This window comes from Nicotiana tomentosiformis, chromosome 2 (genome assembly GCF_000390325.3).
Source record: "Nicotiana tomentosiformis chromosome 2, ASM39032v3, whole genome shotgun sequence".
NCBI lineage: Eukaryota > Viridiplantae > Streptophyta > Magnoliopsida > Solanales > Solanaceae > Nicotiana > Nicotiana tomentosiformis.
The window spans coordinates 24,275,466-24,298,642 of NC_090813.1; the positions used below are offsets into that span (position 1 = coordinate 24,275,466).

Here is a 23,177-nt window from a genome sequence, read left to right on the forward strand (position 1 = left end):
GACAAAGGCTTGAATTGTTAGAAGATTATATTATGAATGTTCTATGGCGTCCACAAAAGGTGAAAGTAATAATACCCTTAGCAGCAGATCGGAAGATAGCCTAAGCCTACTTAAAGGCTAGGAGAGAAGAGGAAACTAACGAGTTACATCAGGTAAGTGAATTAGGAGTCTGAACTTTGCAAAATCACTCTTAACATTAGAGGTACAAGAAAGATAGTACAACAGCCATATTCTATAACGGCTCTACAATAAAGCTAGAAAAAAAGTACCAGTCTCATAAGGAATAAGTATAAAGCTCCCACCGGATTGTGTATGCACTAGAGGTGCAAGTTTATAGTAGAGCTTCAAGAGGTGGAAGTGAATTCTACCTATGTGGAAGGGAGGTTATGAAAGAGACAGAAGATACAATGCGAGATTAAAAGCTAAGTAAGGTAAAGGTTAAGAAGGTACGAAATGCTCAAATGTAGAAGGTTGTGAATAGTCCATACATCAGATAGCGGGCTAGAAGCGCCATGATTCAGTACCCACAAATGATAGTGGTGTTGTCAGGGACATATCTTCTAGCCTATAGTTTCCAAGTACTGAGACGTCTAGTTAAGAGACTAAAGAAGAGTTAGAGACAATTTGATGTCCCGCTTGAAGTTCCTGAATAACATAAGGAAATGTATGGTGCTAGAAAGTTAAATGGAAGGTTATGAGTACTATAAATAGATATGTGTAGGTCGCAAGCTAAAGTATAGTAGAGCAACAATATTATTGAGAAGGTGACGAGAATAGGTAAGGCCTTAAAATTAAGCCCATCAAAACAAGAGAGCTGATGGTTTCCATAAGTTATAAAAAGAAAACTCAGTATAGCCTGAATGAACTCAGAGGAGTCTAAGACTATGAGCAATTTGAAGAGATAAAATGTTGCCCTAGTAGTAGAATAATGGTGTAATTGTGATATATAAGAGGATAACGTTAAGGCCATTGATTGGTTAATGATTCAAAGAGAAGGGATCTCATGAATTGCATGAGATTAGAATACCCCTCATAAGATGAATCACGTTGGGATGCGATAAAATACAGTTATTAAAGTATAGTATCGTCCCTAGATGGATCAAGAAAATAACTTCAGATGTTTCCTGGTGAGATGTGATCCCTAAGGATAATGTATTACGTAAGAGGTTTCAAGTTATGAATGGTAGATTATAGATCCACATTAAGGTGAATGAACAATAGGCAGATAAAAGTTCCAAAGTATGAGATGATATCAGGCCTTCATTGTTAAGATGAACAGTAATGCGGAAGAACTAAAGGACGTAGATTTATACATATAGGATAAGAAGCGAGAGGTAACATGGAGTTTAGCATACCTCGGCAATAATAAACTGAAGTAAGTATGATAGTGTAGTATAAACTACCTAGATATAGTAAAGCCATAAGGATATATTTACAAGGCTACGAAACAAGATATCGCAACAGTCGTAAGTTTGACAAATTACCGAGCGAAGAACTTTACTACACCTATATACACCGGGAGGAACAACTTGTCATAGTTCTATATATGTTCCCAAAGTGAGGCCTAGAGATTGGCTAAAAGCTGGAGGAAAAGGAACAGAAGAGTCACATAGGCACACATACAAGGACAAAGTCGTACATGATGCATGATAGAAGGTCGCAATAATTACGAGGTTGGAAGGATTCAAACTATAAGTCGTGGTGTCAGAAAGAGGCCTAAAGGGGGGAATGCCCGGGCCTATGGATTTATTCATAGAACAGTTGCCTAGATGGAAAGGCCAACAATAAATTATTTATGAGATATATAGGTTATGAAACTGATAAGTGCACCAGTCAACATTCGAGGATGAATGTTCCAAAGGGGGAAATGATGTTACAACCCATGTTTTCGTACGTACGAGTACGTCGTAAGTCAATTGATGTAAGGTCAGAAATGAAATCATATTTGAAAAATTTACAAAGTAAGTTAATCATGTTACCTCGGAGGTTACAAATATTGAAGATTATGAACAACAAGTACAAAGATTGTTGGAAGGTTCAAAAGCTAAAGGAATTGAAAAACATAATGTTTCGTCGAAAATCGACATATTGAGAATGTTATAGCATGTACTTTTGGAGTATGACCAGGGTGTTTATCATGATAAGGAGGTTATGTTATGAGTTATGTTATTCGTATGATATTCGTGTGTTATGTTTTGAAATCAAGTGAGTGGTGGAACAAAAGTCAATGAAAGTCATCACAAGTTACGTTCATAAGTTTTACTGAAAGTTTGGGTCAAATGTAAATTCGATTTTCTCCCAATATACGTAGAGTTATGGGGTGTTCCACACATCAAATGAAATATCTATGAGTCTAGTTTCCAACGCATTAAACCGTTTGTCAATACGTTATCAGAGTAGAGAGATATGGGCATTTTTCCGAGACTGCACAGACTGTCACCTACTTGCTTAAATGAGAATCCAAAACAGGGCATGTTCGGGTCGTCCATAAATGGGCCAATTCGGGTCATTCATAGAGGCCATTTTAAAGGCCTATCCCCTTCATATATTAGGCTAATAATAGGGAAAAATAACCCGACTTAATCTCTGCAAAAATCCTCCCAAAAAATTTTCCACAAACCCCAATTGATTTTCTCTCCCTTTTAAGTTCTAATTGGAGGTAAAGCCTAGAGTTTGAAGAACCAAGATAGGAGCCGAGTTATCCAACAAATAAGGTAAGTTTACTTCTCTTTCATACATTTTTTTCTGTTGTATATGCATAGTAAGTTGTTCTATATTTGTAAGAACTCACGGGACGGTGATCGGAAGCCGTGAGTTTGAGTTATTCACTTGTAGCAGACTGTTTTGTGGACTGTTTTATGGACTATTTTGTGGTGCTGTTGGGCAGCGTGTTTTACTACTGTTTTGTGAGAGTTTTGGAGGAGGAAGGGTGTGTAGAAACACCACATAAATGCAGGATGTTAGGCCGGTCGTTCATCGTAACAATTTCGGGTTGTTGACACTACTACAATGGTCATTTTGTGTGTGAAGAGATTGGGGTGTGTTGGGCTGTTTTGTAGTATTGTGTGGTACAAATAATGATAGTATTATTATCGTTGTTATAGATTAAGGTGAGAAGAGGCGAGTTAAAGTTGGTGATTGGAAATATTGTGATAAGGTATGTTAAGGCTAAACCTTTCTTCATTTTGGCATGATCTCGTAACTACATGAGTTTGATAGCGAGGCATAAAGAGAAGTTCGTATTCCTGAATTTATTCACATTATCCTAGTCTCAGAAGTTACAGTATTCTCCCTTATCGAGACTTCATATTCAGTTTAGTATTGTCTTATTTCAGCTAAGAGAGCAGAGAGTGTATATATATATATATATATATATATATATATATATATATATATATATATATATATATATATATATATATATATATATATATATATACAGTGTTACAGTATTTGTTTACCACCATCGAGCTATAATCGGTGGGCAGGCCCCTATTGGGCAACCTCTGATCAGATGGTAAGTTATATACCGAGCCTACTGTGGCCGAGCGCCTATGAGCGAGCCTACTATGGCAGGGCAGTTACACATACCGAGCCTTATAGGGCCAGACAACTATTTTACATAATATATGGAGAGAGTTGAGTCAGTATCAACAGGTAAGCATATCTTCAGATTATTTTTGACTCCCAGTTACATTAAGTTATTATATCATCAGTTCAGTTTCAGCTTTCAGTTATTCTGTTGACTTACATACTCAGTACATTATTTGTACTGACGTCTCTTTGCTGGGGACGCTGCATTTCATGCCTGCAGGTCCTGATAGACAGCTGGATAGACCTTCCCAGTAGACAGAGCCAAATATCAGCTTGGTTGGTAAGCTCCACTTCCCCGGAGTTACCAGGTCTAGACCTTGGAGTCCGTTATATATATACAGGTTTGATGGGTAGGTCGAGGCTCTGTCCCGACCATGATACAATTCAACTATCTCTAGAGGCTTGTAGACAAGTCCTGTATAGTTTGTATAACAGTAGATGTTCACGGCAGCCTCGTCGCCTGCACATATATATATATATATATATATATATATATATATATATATATATATATATATATATACACGGCTGGATGCATCAGCTCTGCACATATATATATATATATATATATATATATATATATATATATATATATATATATATATGTGAGCTTTTGGGTATGTTTACCCCTTAGATGAGACTGATGATATTTTCAGATGATTCAGAATATGGCCTCATCGGCCTAGGTTGAGGGTTATTCCTCTAGAGTTCACAGTTACAGAGTGGTACGCTCGGACCGAGTATGGTACCGGGTGCCGGTCACGCCCCTTCAGGTTTGGGGCGTGACAGCAATAGACTCATCTTCCCCAAGATACATTAAGAGTTCATGTTGCTCATTGAGCCTTCCTATTGATTATTCCCATTTTATAGCAAAATACTTGTATTGTCATTTTTGTATCATAAGGAATTTACGTATCCTTAGAACCACACCTAAATTCAACGTTTCCCGATTTTTCGGGTAAAGAGTTCGGCGCCCACCGTGGGGCTAAGGGTAACAGTGATTGTTTGATATAAATCTACAGTACACTCCAACTTACAACCTCAAATCAGCAATGGCTCTACCTATTGACCTCGAAGCCGGCTTTCAAGATGAAACCAATAACTTGGCTCCCGGGGCCGAAAGACTATCTGACGACGTCAACGAGACTCGAATCGAAGAACCCAAAATTCGAGCCGAAGTACCATTGGATATCTATTCACAAATAGCTCTAGAACATATTCAACGTTCTAAACCGGAAAGAAGCGTTCAGGGCGGTGCTCGACCCATAGCCCGAGACACCCACAGCACGGGGGAAATTAGGGTCAGCTTGCGTATGATTTTCAAAATGCTAAAAGCCCAACAAGCAGCGATAGCTCAGTTATAGAGCCAAACTCATATGCAAAGCAGGCCGAACTTCAATCCACTTCTTCGAGAAGTCACCCCCGTAACGGAGCCCGCCATAGTAAAATCAAATGAGCAAGAATCAGGGACCACTCCTGAAATTGCTAAATTACTAGAGGAACTCACAAAACGAGTCGAAGCCAATGACAAAAAAATGGAAACATATAATGCTAGGGTCGATCAAATCCCGGGGACTCCGCCGATGATAAAAGGGCTTGATTCAAAAAAATTCATACAAAAGCCTTTTCCCTCGAGCGCGGCTCCAAAACCAATCCCCAAAAAATTCCGTATGCCCGAAATTCCCAAATATAACGGTACAACGGATCCTAACGAACATGTCACCTCCTACACATATGCCATCAAAGGCAACGATTTGGAGGACAATGAAATCGAATCTGTGTTGTTGAAAATATTCGGAGAAACCCTCGCAAAGGGAGCAATGATCTGGTACCACAATTTGCCGCCAAATTCCATTGATTCTTTTGCCATGTTAGCAGATTCGTTCGTAAAAGCACATGCTGGTGCCATAAAGGTCGCAACAAGGAAATCAGACCTCTTCAAAGTAAAACAAAGGGGTAACGAAATGCTGAGGGAATTCGTATCCCGATTCCAAATGGAACATATGGATTTGCCACCGGTCACAGACGATTGGGCCGTACAAGCTTTCACTCAAGGGTTGAACGAGTTAAGTTCGTCAGCATCACGTCGGCTGAAACAAAATTTGATCGAGTACCCGGCAATAACCTGGGCAAATGTACACAACCGGTACCAATCAAAAATCAGGGTTGAAGATGACCAATTGGGAGCCTCGTACGGACCCGCACATCAGAACCGCACTGCCACTAAAAATCAGAGGGAAATCAATAGAGAACAAAGATCGAATAGAGACCGATACGAACCATACATCATAGATCGGATGGATAACAGTTCAGCACATGATACGGTTCGGAACAACCGAAGGACTGATCGGGGGCAAACTTCTTGGGGACTTATGAGTAAGAGCGGCTTTGATAAATAAGTCAATCCTATAGAAGTTCCTCGATTATCGGAATATAATTTCAGCATTGATACATCCGCCATCGTATCGGCCATCGGACGCATCAAAGACACCAGATGGCCTCGACCCATACAGATCGATCCTGCCCAAAGGAATCCCAATCAAATGTGCGAATATCATGGCACCCATGGCCATAAAACGGAAGATTGCAGGCAATTAAGAGAGGAAGTAACCCGCTTATTTAGCAAAGGACACCTTCGGGAATTTCTGAGTGACAGGGCGATGAACCATTTTAAGAACAAGGACTTCGACAAGCAAAACGAGCTAGAAGAACCGCAACACGTCATTCACATGCTCATTGGTGGCGTCGATTCCCCTCAGGGACTGATGCTTAAACGCACTAAAACATCGATCATGAGTGACAAGCGATCTCGAACTCAAGATTACACACCCATAGGGACTTTGTTTTTTAATGATGAAGATATAGAGAGAATCATCCAACCCCATAACGATGCACTGGTAATATCCGTACTCATGAATAAAACTAAGATTAAGCGTGTGTTAATTGATCCAGGTAGCTCGGCCAATATCATCAGATCGAGGATCATAGAACAGCTCGGCCTGCAAGATCAGGTCATACCCGCAACTTTGGTTCTAAACGGATTCAATATGGCATGTGAAACCACCAAAGGCGAGATTACCCTGCCGATAAACGTGTCCGGAACCGTCCAAGAAATAAAGTTTCATGTGATCGAAGGCGATATGAGATATAACGCCCTTTTCTGAAGGCCATGGATCCACAGCATGAGAGCCATACCCTCGACCCTGCACCAGGTCCTTAAATTCCCAACATCGAGAGGTGTCAAAATAGTGTACGGAGAACAACCGGCCGCAAAGGAAATGTTCTCCGTCGAGGCAGAAAAATCAAAATCCTCGTCTTCGCCGATAAAAGGATCAGGTTCAGAAGGAAACATAATAGAAGAGCGGAGCGCCAAATAGCAATCACAGTCATCGGCTTCGACCCAGTCAGATAAGCGGAACATTGAAGAAGATGATGATCGATGGATCCCTCAATCTTTCGTAACCCCCGATGCTTCCGATGCCACCAAATCAACGATTGAGGAACTGGAGCAAATCATACTGATCGAACGTTGACCCGAGCGAAAGGTATACCTGGGGACGGGTTGAGCCCCGAACTCAGGAAGAAACTCATTCGATTTCTTATCAATAATATCGACTAATTTGCCTGGTCCCATCTAGATATAACAGGGATCCCGCCGGACATAACGACGCACTAGCTAAGCTTGGACCCTAGGTTCAGATCGATGAAGCAAAAAGAAGACCCCAGTCCGAGGGAAAGCACGCATTCATAAAGGATGAGGTAACCAAACTTCTCAAAATAGGGTCCATTCGGGAGGTAAAATACCCCGAATGGTTAGCCAATGTGGTTGTAGTGCCTAAAAAGGGGGACAAACTTAGAATGTGTGTGGACTATAAAGATTTGAACAAGGCATGCCCCAAAGATTCCTTTCCACTACCCAACATCGATCGCATAATCGATGCCACGACCGGCCACGAGATCCTCACCTTTCTCGACGCCTATTCCGGGTATAATCAAATTCAGATGAACCCGGACGACCGGGAAAAGACTTCATTTGTGACCCAATATGGAACATATTGCTACAACGTAAAGCCCTTCGAGCTAAAAAATATTAGAAGAACAAATAGGTAAATCAATGGAAGTCTATATTGATGACATGCTAGTTAAATCCCTGAGCGCAGAGGACTATTTGACCCATTTGCAGGAAACGTTTGAGATTCTGAGGAAATACAACATGAAGCTCAACCCCGAGAAATGTGCTTTCGGGGTCAGTTCGGGCAAGTTCCTCGGCTTCATGGTGTCAAATCGTAGAATCAAGATTAACCCCGACAAAATCAAGGCCATCGAAGACATTACCATCGTGGACAGCGTGAAAGCTGTACAAAGGTTAACGGGAAGAATTGCAGCCTTAGGCCGGTTCATTTCACAATCATCAGATCGAAGTCACAAATTTTTCTCCCTGCTTAAAAAGAAGAACGACTTCGCTTGGACACCAGAATGCCAGCAAGCGTTGCAGGAATTAAAACGATATCTATCGAGCCCACCACTTCTTCACACTCCAAAACAGGCGAAAAGCTGTACTTATACTTGGCGGTATCGAAAGTCGTCGTTAGCAGTGTCTTAGTTCGAAAGGAGCAAGGTACGCAATTTCCCGTTTATTACGTAAGTCGGACCTTAGGAGAAGCTGAAATTAGGTATCCGCACTTAGAGAAATTGGCACTTGCGCTAGTAAGCGCCTCCAGAAAGTTAAGGCCATACGTTCAATGTCACCACATAAGCGTATTAACCACCTACCCACTCCGTAATATTTTACATAGGCCCGAACTGTCAGGCCGATTGGCCAAATGGGCCATCAAACTCAATGGGTATGATATCTAATATCAACCCCGTACTGCCATCAAGTCTCAAATTTTAGCAGACTTCGTGGCCGACTTCGCCCCAACCCTCATACCCGAAATCGAAAAAGAACTCCTTCTGAAATCAGGTATATCGTCAGGGGTATGGACACTTTTTACAGACGGGGCTTCGAACGTAAAGGGGTCCGGGCTAGGCATAGTTTTGAAACCCCCCACGGGAAACATTATTAGGCAAGTTATTAAAACTATTAGGTTAACTAACAACGAGGCCGAGTATGAAGCCATGATTGCAGGTCTCGAACTAGCTAGAAACTTGGGAGCAGAAGTCATCGAGGCGCATTGTGACTCTTTGCTAGTGGTGAGTCAAGTAAACAAAACCTTCGAAGTCCGAGAAGGTAGAATGCAAAGGTATTTGGACAGACTGCTTATCACTTTGCACCATTTCAAACAATGGACTCTACGGCATATTCCACGAGAATGGAATAATGAGGCCGATGCTCTTGAGAATTTGGGATCGTCAGTCGAGGTAGATGATTTGAGCTCGGGGACTGTCGTTCAACTTTCAAAATCGGTAATCAAAGATGGGCACGCCAAAGTAAATTCTACTATCTTAACCTGGGATTGGAGAAACAAGTATATTGAATACTTAAAAAACGGAAAGCTCCCGTCAGACCGTAAAGATCCCAGGACCCTACGAACTAAAGCTGCTCGATTTACGTTGGCCACTGACGGAACACTATATCAAAGGACCTACGATGGACCAATAGCAGTATGCTTAGGTCCGAGAGATACCAATTACATCTTCCGGGAAGTACACGAGGGAACTTGTGGGAATCACTTTGGTGCCGACACATTAGTTCGAAAAGTTATCAGAGCAGGATACTATTGGATTAATATGAGCAAAGATGCGAAAGAATTTGTTCGTAAATGTGATAAATGTCAAAGGTTTGTGCCAATGATCCATCAACTCGGAGAGCAACTTCACTCGGTCCTATCCCCATGGCCGTTCATGAAATGGAGAATGGACATCGTCGGACCTCTGCCATCGACCCCAGGTAAAGCCAAATTCATTTTATTTATGACTGACTATTTTTCTAAATGGATTGAAGTGCAGGCGTTCAAGAAAATAAAAGAGAAGGAAGTTATAGACTTTATTTGGGATCATATCATATGCCGATTCGGGATACCCGCTGAAATAGTATGTGATAATGGGAAGCAATTCATTGGCAGCAAAGTCACAAAATTCTTCGAAGATCACAAAATAAAAAGGATACTATCAACGACATACCACCCCAGTGGGAACGGACAGGACGAATCAACGAACAAGACTATTCTTCAAAACCTGAAGAAGAGGTTGAACGACGCCAAGGGAAAATGGAGAGAAATCCTGCCTGAAGTCCTTTGGGCATACCGGACAACATCAAAATCCAGCACGGGGGCAACTCCATTCTCCTTAGTATATGGTTCCGAAGCATTGATACTGGTCGAAGTCGGTGAACTTAGTCCCAGATTTCGATTCATGACGGAAAAATCAAATAACGAGGCCATGAACACCAGCCTTGAATTATCGGACGAAGGACGAGAAGTTGCCCTCATCCTATTGGCCGCCCAAAAGCAACGAATCGAAAGGTATTATAATCGAAGAACTAAGCTTCGCCATTTCAAACTCGGGGACTTAGTATTAAGAAAAGTCACCATCAATACTCGGAATCCAAACAAAGGAAAATTAGGACCGAATTGGGAGGGACCATATCAGGTGCTCGAGGGAGTTGGAAAAGGATCATACAGGCTCGGCATCATAAACGGCAAACAACTATCAAGCAGTTGGAATGTATCACATCTAAAACGGTACTACTGCTAAGGTACGAACTTCCCACATTCATTTAACTAACCCCTGTAGAAAGTCCGGACAAAAGCTAAATGTTCCTATATGGAGTCGATCACTAAACCATCCAGAGCCTTTGAACCCACGCCACAAAGCTGAGATGGATCTTTCGCTTAAAAGCACGTGTTGCACTCTTTTTTCATTAGACCGGTTTTATCCCAAATGGGTTTTTTGCAAGGTTTTTAATAAGGCAACCATAGATCGCGCCGCACTTTTAAATAGTATCCGAGGCCTCTATCCAATCGACCTCGAATACTGGGGGGGCATCAGGGCCTCAAATACATCAAATTCAGATACAGGAAAAGTCATTTCACAACAATAGGGTTCCAAGAGGAAATATTGTAAGAGCCAAATGGTCAAAATGAACCATGCTCATGTAGATTGGCCCGAACATAGGCGCAAAACATGAACACATGTACAATGACTTGAGATTTATTGTACAGCCAGAATTAAGATTCACTCAATTATTAAGCCTATGGGCTACGTTATCTCGAGTTCGATACATTCACTCGACCACTAAGCCTACGGGATACATTATCTCGAGTTCGATACATTCACTCGACTATTAAGCCTACGGGCTACATTATCTCGAGTTTGATACATTCACTCGACCATTAAGCCTACGGCTATCTTTATCTCGAGTTTGAAACACTCACTCGACTATTAAGCCTACGGGCTGCATTATCTCGAGTTCGATACATTCACTCGACCATTAAGCCTATGGGCTACATTATCTCGAGTTCGATACATTCACTCAACTATTAAGCCTAAACGGGCTACATTATCTCGAGTTCGATACATTCACTCGACCATTAAGTCTACGGGATACCTTTATCTCGAGTTCGATACATTCACTCGACCATTAAGCCTACGGGCTACCTTTATCTCGAGTTCGATACATTCACTCGACCATTAAGCCTACGGGCTACCTTTATCTCGAGTTCGATACATTCACTCGACCATTAAGCCTATGGGCTACCTTTATCTCTAGTTCGAAACACTCACTCGACTATTAAGCCCATGGGCTATATTATCTCGAGTTCGAAACACTCACTCGACTATAAAGCCTACGGGCTACCTTTATCTCGAGTTCCAAACACTCACTCGACTATTAAGCCTACGGGCTACATTATCTCGAGTTCGATACATTGACTCAACCATTAAGCCTACGGTCTACCTTTATCTCGAGTTCGAAATACCCACTTGACTATTAAGCCTATGGGCTACCTTTATTTCAAGTTTGAAAACATTTACTCGACGGCTAATAAGCTACTTTTATTCTGAATTTAAATTAACTTAACCGTTACACTACTCCTGCGGAATATGTTCCTTCAGAGTTTGAATCATCGACTCAACAAGCAAACCTAGGGGCTACAAATCTGATCGATCATAGAGACTACGGGGTCAAAATTGCCCTGTTATATATATAAGTATGTGTACAAAATTGCCTACGCAATTAATTTACAAACATGAAGAACTAGAAACTAAACTTCTTGGTCGAGATCTTCCCCATCCTCGAATCCGCTTTTGCTACCATCATCATCAGAAGCCAAGGCTTCAGCTTCAGCTTCGAGTTCTTTTGCCGTTTTTATCTCATCGGTAAGGTCGAAACCTCGAGCGTGTATCTCCTCGAGGGTCTCCCTCCGAGACCTATACTTGGCAAGTTCGGCAACCCAATGAGCTCGAGCATCGGCAGTCTTCGCCGCCTCTCGGGCCTCCATCTGAGCAGCCTCGGCATCAGCCCGATATATGGCAATGGACTTATCCGCCAAGAGTTTCGACGACTCAACCTCCGCCTTAGCCGCAGCAAGTCGTGTTTCAAGCTCATCGATCTTCTTAGCTGGAACCAACCTCTTTTGCTTGACACTTCGAAGTTGAACGTCGGCCGATAATAATTTTGTTGAGATGGTTTCTTTTTCCACTGCGAGGCGGTTGATGGTCTCCTTCTAGCGATTGCTTCAGCACGGATTTGATCAACTTCATCTCGAAGAAACCCGATCTTTTCGATCTTTTGCTGCAACTGAGACAACAAAGGATTAACTTCCACAGTTGAGGCAGACCCATTCTTTAACAGAAGGAGGCTCACCTGCTTATCGAGCCCGACCCCTTCTTCACGGACCTTAGCCAAATCTACTTGGAGATCCTTTATAGTCTCGTCCTTTTGGCCGCAAAGAAGCCGCATGGCATCTCTCTCACCTGAGACCTTCCATAGCTCGGCCTCACACTGGCTAAGATCGACTCGAAACCTATTAATGGCCTGCACAGTAAGAAACAGGAGTCAAGAATGGAAAAGAACAAAGAAATCAAGTGTGGAAGAATCATTACCCGAGTAATGAAACGCTGAGCCTCCTCTAATAAAAGAGAAGCATCACCGATATCGGGACCATCGTCGACCCCAGTAAAACAATTCCTAAAAGGATCCCCTACACCAGAGCCAGCGCCGATATTGGGAGTCTTCAACTCTCGAGCTTCCTTCAACGCCTCCTCGGAAAAAGATGGAAAAGAAGGCGAATGACCCATTGTCATAGCCCCGAGCAAATCACTCGGAGCACTCCGGTCGAGACTCAGGTCTTCGGAACCAACCCCGACAGGCACAACCACCATCGGCTCGGGAGCTCTAGCAACCTCGATGGTCTCCGTAGATCGAATTACCAAAGCCGAAGAGCTATCTTCTTCTCCTTCTTCTCTCAGGCATTGGACCGAGTCCATCGAAAGGGCGATTGCTTTTCTCCTCACCCTTCGAGTTTTGGGCTTCGGGTCCTCTGACCGAGAGGAAGCTCTTCGCTTCTTATCTTTCCCCTGTTTGAGAACCAGGGACTTGTTTCCTTCTTCACCGCTCGAAGGCCTCAGAGCGGCATCCCTAGTTACGCCTGCACAAAAGAAAATCGGTAACAAAAAGAACGCACAGAACACTTCGAAGAAAACAGGAAGCAAACCTCACCATGATTATTGGCCTCCCATCTGCCTTTTGCCAAATCACGCCAAGCGCGTTCGGCATAAGAGGAGCTCGAGGCTAACTTCCGAACCCAGTCCTCGAGGTCAGGCATGGCTTGTGTCATCTAAGGGGAAGCTGAACATCAGGAAAGGACATCAGAAAAAATTTGAAAAAAGACATGAAAAGTAAACAAGAATCACTTACGATCAAAATTCTATTCTTCAGGGAACGACATCTTCTCCTCCGGAATAATATCATGGGTCCTCACTTAAATATATCGACCCATCCAACCTCGATCCTTGTCTTCATCGATGCTCGACATCAAAGCCTTCGATGCTCGACGATGAAGTCTAATTAGTCCTCGGAAAATCTGAGGTCGGTACAGTCGTATGAGGTGGTTCAGAGAAAAATCCACCCCCCCGGCTTTGATAGAGAAGAAGCGCAACAAGATCACTATACGCCATAAAGAGGGATGAAATTGGCCAAGAGTAACCTGGTATCTTTTGCAGAAATCGATAATCACTGGGTCGACGGTTCCCAATGTGAAGGGATAAGTATAAACACTTAAAAACCCCTCCACATAAGTAGTGACGGAGGATGGAATTTGCAACACAACCTCGGAACCCCAGTTGCAATCTTTTCTGACGGTCTCGAGATGATCCTCCGTTATAGAGCACATATACATCGATACATGCTCACATCGACCCGAAACGAACGAAGGATTCTCCACCCTAGAATCGGTCTTCAAAATACATGGGCCAGGAACAGAGTCATAAACGGACGGCTCCGCCGGCTCCTTATCATCAAACGGTTGTGAGGAAGAAGCTTTCTCCTTCTGAGGTACGATTTTGGAAGTTTTCGCCATTGATATGAGAGGAAAGAATGCGAAGGAAGGTGAAAGAAGGGACAACACCAAAACTCTGGTATAAGCGGCCCTGAAGCAGCGAAATAGAGAGGATAAATAAGAGAATTTGGAAGAAGAGAAGTGGTAAAAGTTATTTGGAAAGACTATTTATAGGCTAAGGCATGATGATTCGGTATTAGCGGTGGCCGGCCACCGTCTGACACATATTAAAAGCCTCGGTAAGACAGAACCGATGGGACAGTTATCGCATACGTCATGATCGGGGTCGATAGGAACGACGACATGAATTTGATCGAGCCGTAGAGAAATCATATCGTTTCTCGCCACATCCTTTCCGAAAAACGATGGGACTATCTGTGTACGGTCAAAACCGATTCTCGGTCCTAAAGACTGACCAAGACAATGACGTCTCGATCGAAAGGTATCCACATATCAAGCTCGGACGAATTCCGGAGTAAGGGTGCCGAGTTTCGAGCTATAAGACCGATCGACGGCAAAACTCGGTATCATTATCGAGCCCGTATCTGAATCGAACTACGAGGCAACTCCAACTGACACCGGCCCCGAATATCGATGCCCAAGGCAGAACGGGCTCGAACCAAGACCGGGGGTTCGACTTAACACCAAGCTCGAGCCAGTGTCGAGCTCGCCCACAAAAGCCATCATAACCGCACCGAGGGAGAGAATCTCGGCAGGAATCAAGGAAGAGACAAACCATCATGGGTCTCCACTATATGCATTATTTTATTATGTTGTTATAGATAAAGTAGTGACCCTCTATTATAAAAAGGGGGCATAGATTGCAATAGACTCATCTTCCCCAAGATGCATTAAGAGTTCATGTTGCTCATTGAGCCTTCCTATTGATTATTCCCATGTTATAGCAAAATACTTGTATTATTATTTTTGTATCATAAAGAATTTACGTATCCTTAGAACCACACCTAAATTCAACGTTTTCCGATTTTTCGGATAAACACCTTTCACTAACACCCGAAGTCACCTTCACATTTACATATGCACCCAATCGTTTGACTTTAGGCACCTAGTCGTTGTTCATAAGAAAACTCATTAGTTTGAAAATTCATAAGCTCGAAAATCGAGAACGAAATACGTGGTACTTAAGTTTTGCAATTTCAATTTGCTGAAAAATGTGAAACGGGAGTAGTGAGGATTCATTCAAGATTCTTTGATCTTTTGTTTCTTCATCTTTTTGCCAACTACTTACAGTCAGCAATTACATTTAAATATAATGTTTTGCATCTATATACTGTTTCTATAATGATTGGCAGCACATGTCTCTTACTTTTAATCGTATTATTATAACTTTTGAAATGTTAATATATATATATATATATATGACCATAATAAAATAAAAAGTTTTATTTGATAATTAAATAATACACATTAATTAAAATTTGGTAACTAAGAGTTAGGTGGGTTAGACTATAACCTAAATTTTAGCAGAACTTGACCCAACCCATCTCAGTCCAAGTTTGACCCGCCCCTAATTTATCAACTCATCCCATTTTGATCTGTCCATAATCAGTCCAACCTGCTCATTTGACAACCCTATGTATAACATATACTGTATATAATATGTACTATAGCAATGTATAATCTACGTATACCAGCTAAAAGATGTTAATAATGAAATCGGTCCGGCCATTTGTATAAAAAACCTTATGTACATTTTATTCTTAATTTTCGGGTTCCTAGCTTTTTTGGGTTAGATTAAGCCCATCCTACAAAAAACAAATGTAGACTTGTTCATACAGGGCTCGTTTGGTATGAGGGATAAGAGATACTTTAATTTCGGAATTAAATTTTAGATGAGTTTATTCCATGTTTTGTTGGGATAAAATCGTGGTATAACTGGCTAATTCCGGAATTTGTTATCCCAGGATTATAGTATTTTTTTTTTCTTAATGGAGGGTGAGATAACTAATTTCGAAATAATTAATTATGGAATAATTTGTTTCTCAACCAAACGACCCCACAGTACTAATGAAAATAAGACAACAAGAACAACAACAACTCAGTATGGGGTATGGAGAGGGTAGTTTGTACGTAGACCTTACCTCTACCCTAGGGTAGAGAGACTGTTTCTGATAGACCATCGGCTCCCTCCCTCCAAGAACTCCCCACTTTGCTCTTGGGGTGACTCGAACTCACAACCTCTTGATTGAAAGTGGAAGGTGCTCAACACTAGAGCAACCCACCCTTATCAATAAAAATAAGAAAAATATTGAAAAATTATTTGTTCTCAATAACTAGAAGAAGTTGGAGGAGAAAAGAAGCATTTAGTAGTCCAATTGTAGCCAGAGTTTACTGTTTTTGAATGCATTATACAGACCAGTGGGTCAGCCCCGAGACACTATTATGCCTATTAGCTCTGAGAGTGAGTCTGAGCAAGAAAAACACAAGAAGAGAACTTTCCCAAGGTGGTGGATATACAATTGGTCAGAAAGCAGCCAAGTGGATGCCATGGTTAACTTTTGCTATTCGCGTATTCAGAGTAAATAGGAGCTTAATTCTAGAATTTGGGATAATTTTGTGTGAACTATGAATTGCTATATGACCAATATTGTAAACCCAAAAAAAGTGTTAATTGCAGCATGCATGGTCACCTTTCACAAAGGAAATAGGATATATAAATAAACTGAATACAAGCAAAGTGGTCAAACAATCATATTTTATCCTTACAAATACCGTTGGTTTTTATTTAGACAAATGATTGGTGAACAACACCTTTTTTTAATGATGGATTAGAATTTTCATTAAGGGAAGTTAAAATATAAAAATTAAAGACATAATTAAGTAAATAGAAATGTATTCTCTCTAACAGTTTAAGTTTTTAGATGAAATAATCACATGTATACTTCAATATAGTATCGGAACAGGAAGAAGTTCTGGGTTCGAGTATCACTGCCATCCAATATCAAAAATAATTTTCACGTGTTTGGCTCAAAAAATAGAATCAAGTCCGCACGTGAGGGAGCGTGTTAAAAATATAATTAAATAAATAAAGTATGATCTGTAACAGTTTAACATTTTAGATAAGATAGTCATATACTTTAACAGTAAACACATGCAAAAGACAAGATGATTCAACGTATTATATATATAAAAAAAATACATTTACATAACATAATGTAATTTTTCAACGAATTACTGCACTTCAAGGCAACATTGCCTTTCTTTTTACGACTTGCCGGTCAATCATGGTTAAAATATATAAAGGGCTTTAAGCCTATAAAATTTCTTCGAAACATATGTTTTATTCAAAAAATTGTCAGGGAGAAGGTGAGAGACCATTGCACTCTTCGTTTGGTACACTAGATAAAGTGGGATAAAGCATGGTACTAAATTTATACTATATTTGGATAAATTTATACCGTTAATCAAACACAGTATAAATTTAGTCTCAGATTTAATCCTGAATATACCATCTTATCCCATTAAACTTGGTATTATTTTATCATACCTGTCAAGTAGGATAAATTAGTTTAGAGATTATAATCTCATAACTATAATTCCAAGATAATTTAGTCCGCGTACCAAACGACCCCTTAAATATGGAGTAAACTTGTAGTCTTTTCATTTCTAGAGGAGTGTATTACTTCCAAATCTCAAGTTGTAGTTGTAGTAAGTTCTATTTTTTGCACAAGTAGCCATGCGATATAAGTTCTTTTTTTGTTGTCCTTTTTTTCTTCTTTTCTTTATTCCTTCAAGATTGTGATAGAGAAGGAGGGGGGGTATAATAATTGCCTCAATTTTTCTTATTCTACAAGAAGAAATCTGTGAAAATAACAATAATAACGAGAGAACATTTATGGAGGAAAAAATAGCTTGAATATTGACCTCAAAGCCAACTAGTTCCGAGAAGACTCCATTTTGTTGTTAATCTAGTCTCCAGTACATTCAAGAATAAAAAAGAGAAAAAAGCAATGTCCATGTCACATAATAAAGTCCTCATCTAAAATATCCACGTAATATAGCCAATCCTCCATCGTGTGGCTATTAGGAATTCGTAATCCAAAATGCACATAACTTTCTTGCTTGTACTTTCTCATATACTCCAAATAACTCGTGCTATAAATTCTCTCCCTTCCCATATTCTTCTATTCAACAATCAACTATTTGTCTCAGCAAATATTAAGAGCTAGTGATCTGTTGTTTGATTTTCAGCGTAGTTAAAATAATGGCTGCCTCTGTCTCAACTGTAGCAGCTGCCAACAAAGTACCGGTATTGTGTTCTTCTCTTCACAATTCAAGACATGTCAACTTGCTTTTTATAGTTAAATAATAGAATCTAAACTGTCTTTTAGTTCGTTTTAGTCTAGGTTTCTATGATTCTGCTCTGTTTACTAAGATTCTAGCATTCCTTTTTCGGGTTAATTGTCTATATCACATTCTCATCCGGTCAATTTTACTAGAAACAAAAGCAGCTTCAAGTTGAACTATTAATTGGCTTGTAACTTATGTACATTAATAAGTGGTCACATGCTGTCAAATGGCATCTACAAAAGAGAATAACGGGTGATAATAATAATAGTATACTGTTAACGTGTTCTTAGTTAAAGATTAGAACTTTGGATAGTATTTGTCATTTCTTTGATGGGAATGTTGAGTTATTCGAAAAAGGTGGCAAGAAATTTGATTTATTTTAGAGATGATCGCATATAAAATTGATACAAAGGATGCTATGTGAGAATTGATATACTTAAAATGGGTTTCGGCAAAGGGCCAAATATACTCATCTATTTTCGAAAATGGTCTAAGAATACCCTTCGTTATACTATTGGGTTATCTATACCCCTTCAGTCATACTTTGGGTTCAAATATACCCCTCATATAAACGGTGGGACATGTGTCATCGTCCTGTTGGTCAATTCTAAATATTTCCTAATTAATTAAAAAGATTCATTATCCATACCCGGAAAATAATTATTTTTTTTTGTAAAAACTGAAAAAAACTAAAATATTTTTTTTTCCAGTTTTTACAAAAAAGTGCTTTAAAAAAACAGAAAAATATTTTTTAAAACAATATTTTTGTAAGAACTGAAAATCAATTTTCTAAAGCAATTAAAAACTGAAAAAAACTAAATTATTTTTAACTAAAAACTGGGAAAAAATATATATTTGTTTTTTTTAATTTTTACAAAAATACTGCTTTAGAAATTTGCTTTTTAGTTTGTTTTTTTTTTTTTCAGTTTTACAAAAATATTATTTTAGAAAATATTTTCCAGCTTTTTTTAAAGCAGTGTTTTTTGTAAAAACTAGAAAAAAAAATATTTTTTCGTTTTTTTCAGTTTTTAGTATAAAAAAATTCAGTTTTTACAAAAGGAATTGCTTTAGAAAATTGATTTTCAGCTTTTTTTTCCAGTATTTTTCAAAAATATTGTTTTAGAAAATATTTTTCATTTTTTTCTAAAGCAGTTTTTTTGTAAAAACAAAAACAAAAATATTTTCTTTTTTTCAGCTTTTAGTAAAAATAATTTTTAGTTTTTTTCAGTTTTTACAAAAAAAGATTTCTTTAAAAAATTATTTTTCGTGTATGATTAATAAGTCTTTTTAATTAATTAGAAGATATTTAGAATTGACCAACAGGACGATGACACGTGTCCCTCCGTTTAAATGAGGGGTATATTTGAACCCAAAATATGACTGCAGGGGTATAAATAACCTAATAGTATAACGAGGGGTATTCTTAGACCATTTTCGAAAGTAGAGAGGTATATTTAGCCCTTTGCCGTATGTGTTTACTACTGAACTAGATTCGGGTACTAGTTGCTCCAGATTGTGCAGTTTGTTTCAAGAATTTGGGTACTAGATCAGAGGCAGATCCAGGATTTGGAGCTTTCAGGTGCCACGTAGTTTTGAATTTCTATGTGTCGCTATATACATTAAGATTTGGTAAATATTTTGTCGGGAGCTTAGTGCACCGGGCTGCCCTTTAGTTATGATAGAGCGGAGATTTGAAAAAGAAAATATTATTTTAACTTTGTGTGAAAAAAGCAAATAACTTAACTAATAAGAGACACAAAAAGATAGTCAAAAGTTAACAAATAAAGTAAGATAGTTAACAATTATTACATAAGAAGAAAAAAGAGAATGGACTATATAAAATGATAGAAAGCTTAACGTGATATAGTAAGCCAAAAGGTTCAAAAACTGCTGCCAGTGAAGATCAATCCTTCACAACCAAGGTGGAATCTCCTACCCTTTGCCACTGCCACCTTTGTATCATTTTTTGTTACTATGGCTGCCGCTTTAAATATATATACGATTTCTTACTTATATATACATAGAGTTTCGACAGAACCTTGCGGGTGGCATACCACCCCTCGGGCCTTGCTAGATCTGCCGCCCCTGTACTAGATGCTCTAGATTATGTACCTTGTTCAAGAATTTAATATGAATTGCAAATTAGAATGCCATAGGAAATTATATTTATACAGGGCCTGTGATTTTAATTGAAGCAAATTGTGTACTAGTAGAAGTAGATTGTGTACTTGGTTCGAGAAATTTTACTGTGTTTAAGTGTCTTTTACTAAGAAAACATCCTTTGTGCAGTTGAGTTTGAACAACTCTGTTGCTGGAATTTCAGTTCCAAGCACCACCTTCTTTGGCAAGGTGTTGAAGAATGTGAACGCCAAAGGCATTTCCATCCCCAAGGCCTCGAACAGGAACTTCAGGTCGATTGTAGCTCAAGAACAAGAAATAGATGAGAAGAAACAGAGTGACAAGGACAGATGGAAGGGACTTGTTATGGACATGTCTGATGATCAACAGGATATCACGAGGGGTAAGGGTATGGTTGACACTCTTTTCCAAGCTCCTACGGGTACTGGTACTCACCACGCTGTCTTGCAATCCTACGAATACATCAGCCAGGGTCTTCGCCAGTAAGTTGAGATTATTGAAAGTTAAGATATATAATCAATCCGAAAAATATGAATCTAAATGACAAATGGTGACCTGATTTATTCCAGATACAACTTGGACAACACGTTGGACGGATTCTACATCGCTCCTGCTTTCATGGACAAGCTTGTTGTTCACATCACCAAGAACTTCTTGAAATTGCCCAACATCAAGGTCAGTAATAGTAACAATTTTATCTAGAAATTCTCTCGCTTATGGCATAAGTTGAATGGTTTTAAGTATTAATCTTGTCAAATTTTCTTACAGGTACCACTGATTTTGGGTATATGGGGAGGCAAAGGTCAAGGAAAGTCTTTCCAGTGTGAGCTTGTCTTCAGAAAGATGGGAATCAAGTGAGTAATGATTGTTTAAAAGTTTAATTTATTTTGTCAGAAGGAAATGGATCAAAGTTACTCAACTATGTTCGCGTCTTTAATATTCGCAGCCCCATCATGATGAGTGCTGGAGAATTGGAAAGTGGAAATGCAGGAGAGCCAGCAAAACTGATTAGGCAAAGGTATCGCGAGGCAGCAGAAATAATCAGGAAAGGAAACATGTGTGTCCTCTTCATCAACGATCTCGATGCAGGAGCTGGTAGAATGGGTGGAACTACCCAATACACAGTTAATAACCAGATGGTGAATGCCACCCTCATGAACATTGCTGATAACCCGACTAATGTCCAGCTTCCTGGTATGTACAACAAGCAAGAGAATGCCAGGGTCCCTATTATAGTCACTGGTAACGACTTCTCCACATTGTATGCTCCTCTTATCCGTGATGGTCGTATGGAAAAGTTCTACTGGGCACCAACCAGAGAGGACAGAATTGGTGTATGCAAGGGAATTTTCAGAACTGACAGCGTACCAGATGAGCACGTTGTAAAGCTTGTCGATGCCTTCCCTGGACAATCTATTGGTAAGACCACTCAAATGTGTTATAATAATTTTCTTTGAGAAAAGGAGTTTCAAATGATGATAACTTATGGGTATAATTCTGTTCTTATCACAGATTTCTTTGGTGCTTTGAGGGCAAGAGTATACGATGACGAAGTCAGGAAGTGGATTGAAAGCACTGGAATTGAACAGGTTGGGGAAAAACTGTTGAACTCAATTGATGGACCTCCAACTTTTGAGCAACCAAAGATGACAATTGACAAGCTGCTCGAGTACGGAAACTTGCTTGTCCAAGAGCAAGAGAATGTGAAGAGAGTTCAATTGGCTGACAAATACCTCAAAGAGGCAGCACTTGGAGATGCAAATGCTGATGCCATCAACACTGGAAACTTCTAATGTTAGCCCCGGATCTTCATTGAGCTAAATCCTAAAGAAAAGGTTTGGTATTCGTTTCAAATGTTTTAGCGATAACATTGTACATGTCATATATATGACTGACTTAAAATTTTCATTTACTGTGTGGATGCAGGATATTAAGAGAACCTGGCAACAAGACCTTGATCCACCTTTTACAAGTGATCGATGAACGAACCTGTCTCTTCAAATTTTTAGAGGAACTTTTGTAATGGTAGTAGCTAGAATATAAATTGTGTTCAAGATATCTGTTCAGTTGCATTTATAAGGGAAAACAAACTTTGAGTATCTTTCTGCGGGCTTGTTTGAATCTCTTTTTCTTTTCTTGTTGCTTTAGTTTTTTCTGTTATTCTCTACATTCTCCTCTGTTGGGTTCATGAGAATTAAAGCTGCAAATTTATCAGGTCTATTCTTTATGTTTGCAATTGTTTGTGGCTCTCAGACAATCATTAGAAGAACCATCAATGAAATTGTTACAGTGATGCGATAGAATTGTACCTACCATATAGATTATGCTATAATATCTACATAAGCTAAATCTCAATGATATTCATTTATGTAATTAGTTGCTCACTTGCTTATTTTCAATGTTTCAGAACAACAAGAAAGAAGAAGTGTCTTAAGTTGTATAATTGTATTTATCAGATAGGATTAATTTGGACTCGTGGTTGAATAGACGTTCATATTTTGTAATTTTTGTCGGGTCCGAGACGTGGACCCGGGTAATAAAGCGATAAATGAATTTTCAATGATTTTAAGAAAAGCAATTCTTTTTTTTCATCAAAAGGGGAACATCCAAGCGTTCATGAAGGCAATTGACAGC

At 39.5% G+C, this 23,177-nt stretch overlaps 1 protein-coding gene across 1 annotated transcript; it reads left to right on the forward strand.

The window, feature by feature from the left end:
• Positions 1–18,136: 18,136 nt before the first annotated feature.
• Positions 18,137–22,642, forward strand: LOC104090780 (ribulose bisphosphate carboxylase/oxygenase activase 1, chloroplastic-like). Its single transcript, XM_009595961.4, has 7 exons — positions 18,137–18,363; positions 20,694–21,025; positions 21,113–21,218; positions 21,312–21,397; positions 21,490–21,962; positions 22,056–22,378; positions 22,470–22,642. The coding sequence occupies exons 1-6, from the start codon at positions 18,319–18,321 to the stop codon at positions 22,334–22,336; spliced, it is 1,323 nt and encodes a 440-aa protein (XP_009594256.1). The 5' UTR covers positions 18,137–18,318; the 3' UTR covers positions 22,337–22,378; positions 22,470–22,642.
• The last annotated feature ends 535 nt before the right edge of the window (positions 22,643–23,177 follow it).

Coding starts and splice junctions, on each gene's coding strand:
- LOC104090780 (XM_009595961.4), top strand. CDS start 18,319: ATGGCTGCCTCTGTCTCAACTGTAGCAGCTGCCAACAAAGTACCG. Junction 21,026..21,112: donor ATCAGCCAGGGTCTTCGCCA/GTAAGTTGAGAT, acceptor GATTTATTCCAG/ATACAACTTGGACAACACGT. Junction 21,963..22,055: donor CTTCCCTGGACAATCTATTG/GTAAGACCACTC, acceptor TTCTTATCACAG/ATTTCTTTGGTGCTTTGAGG.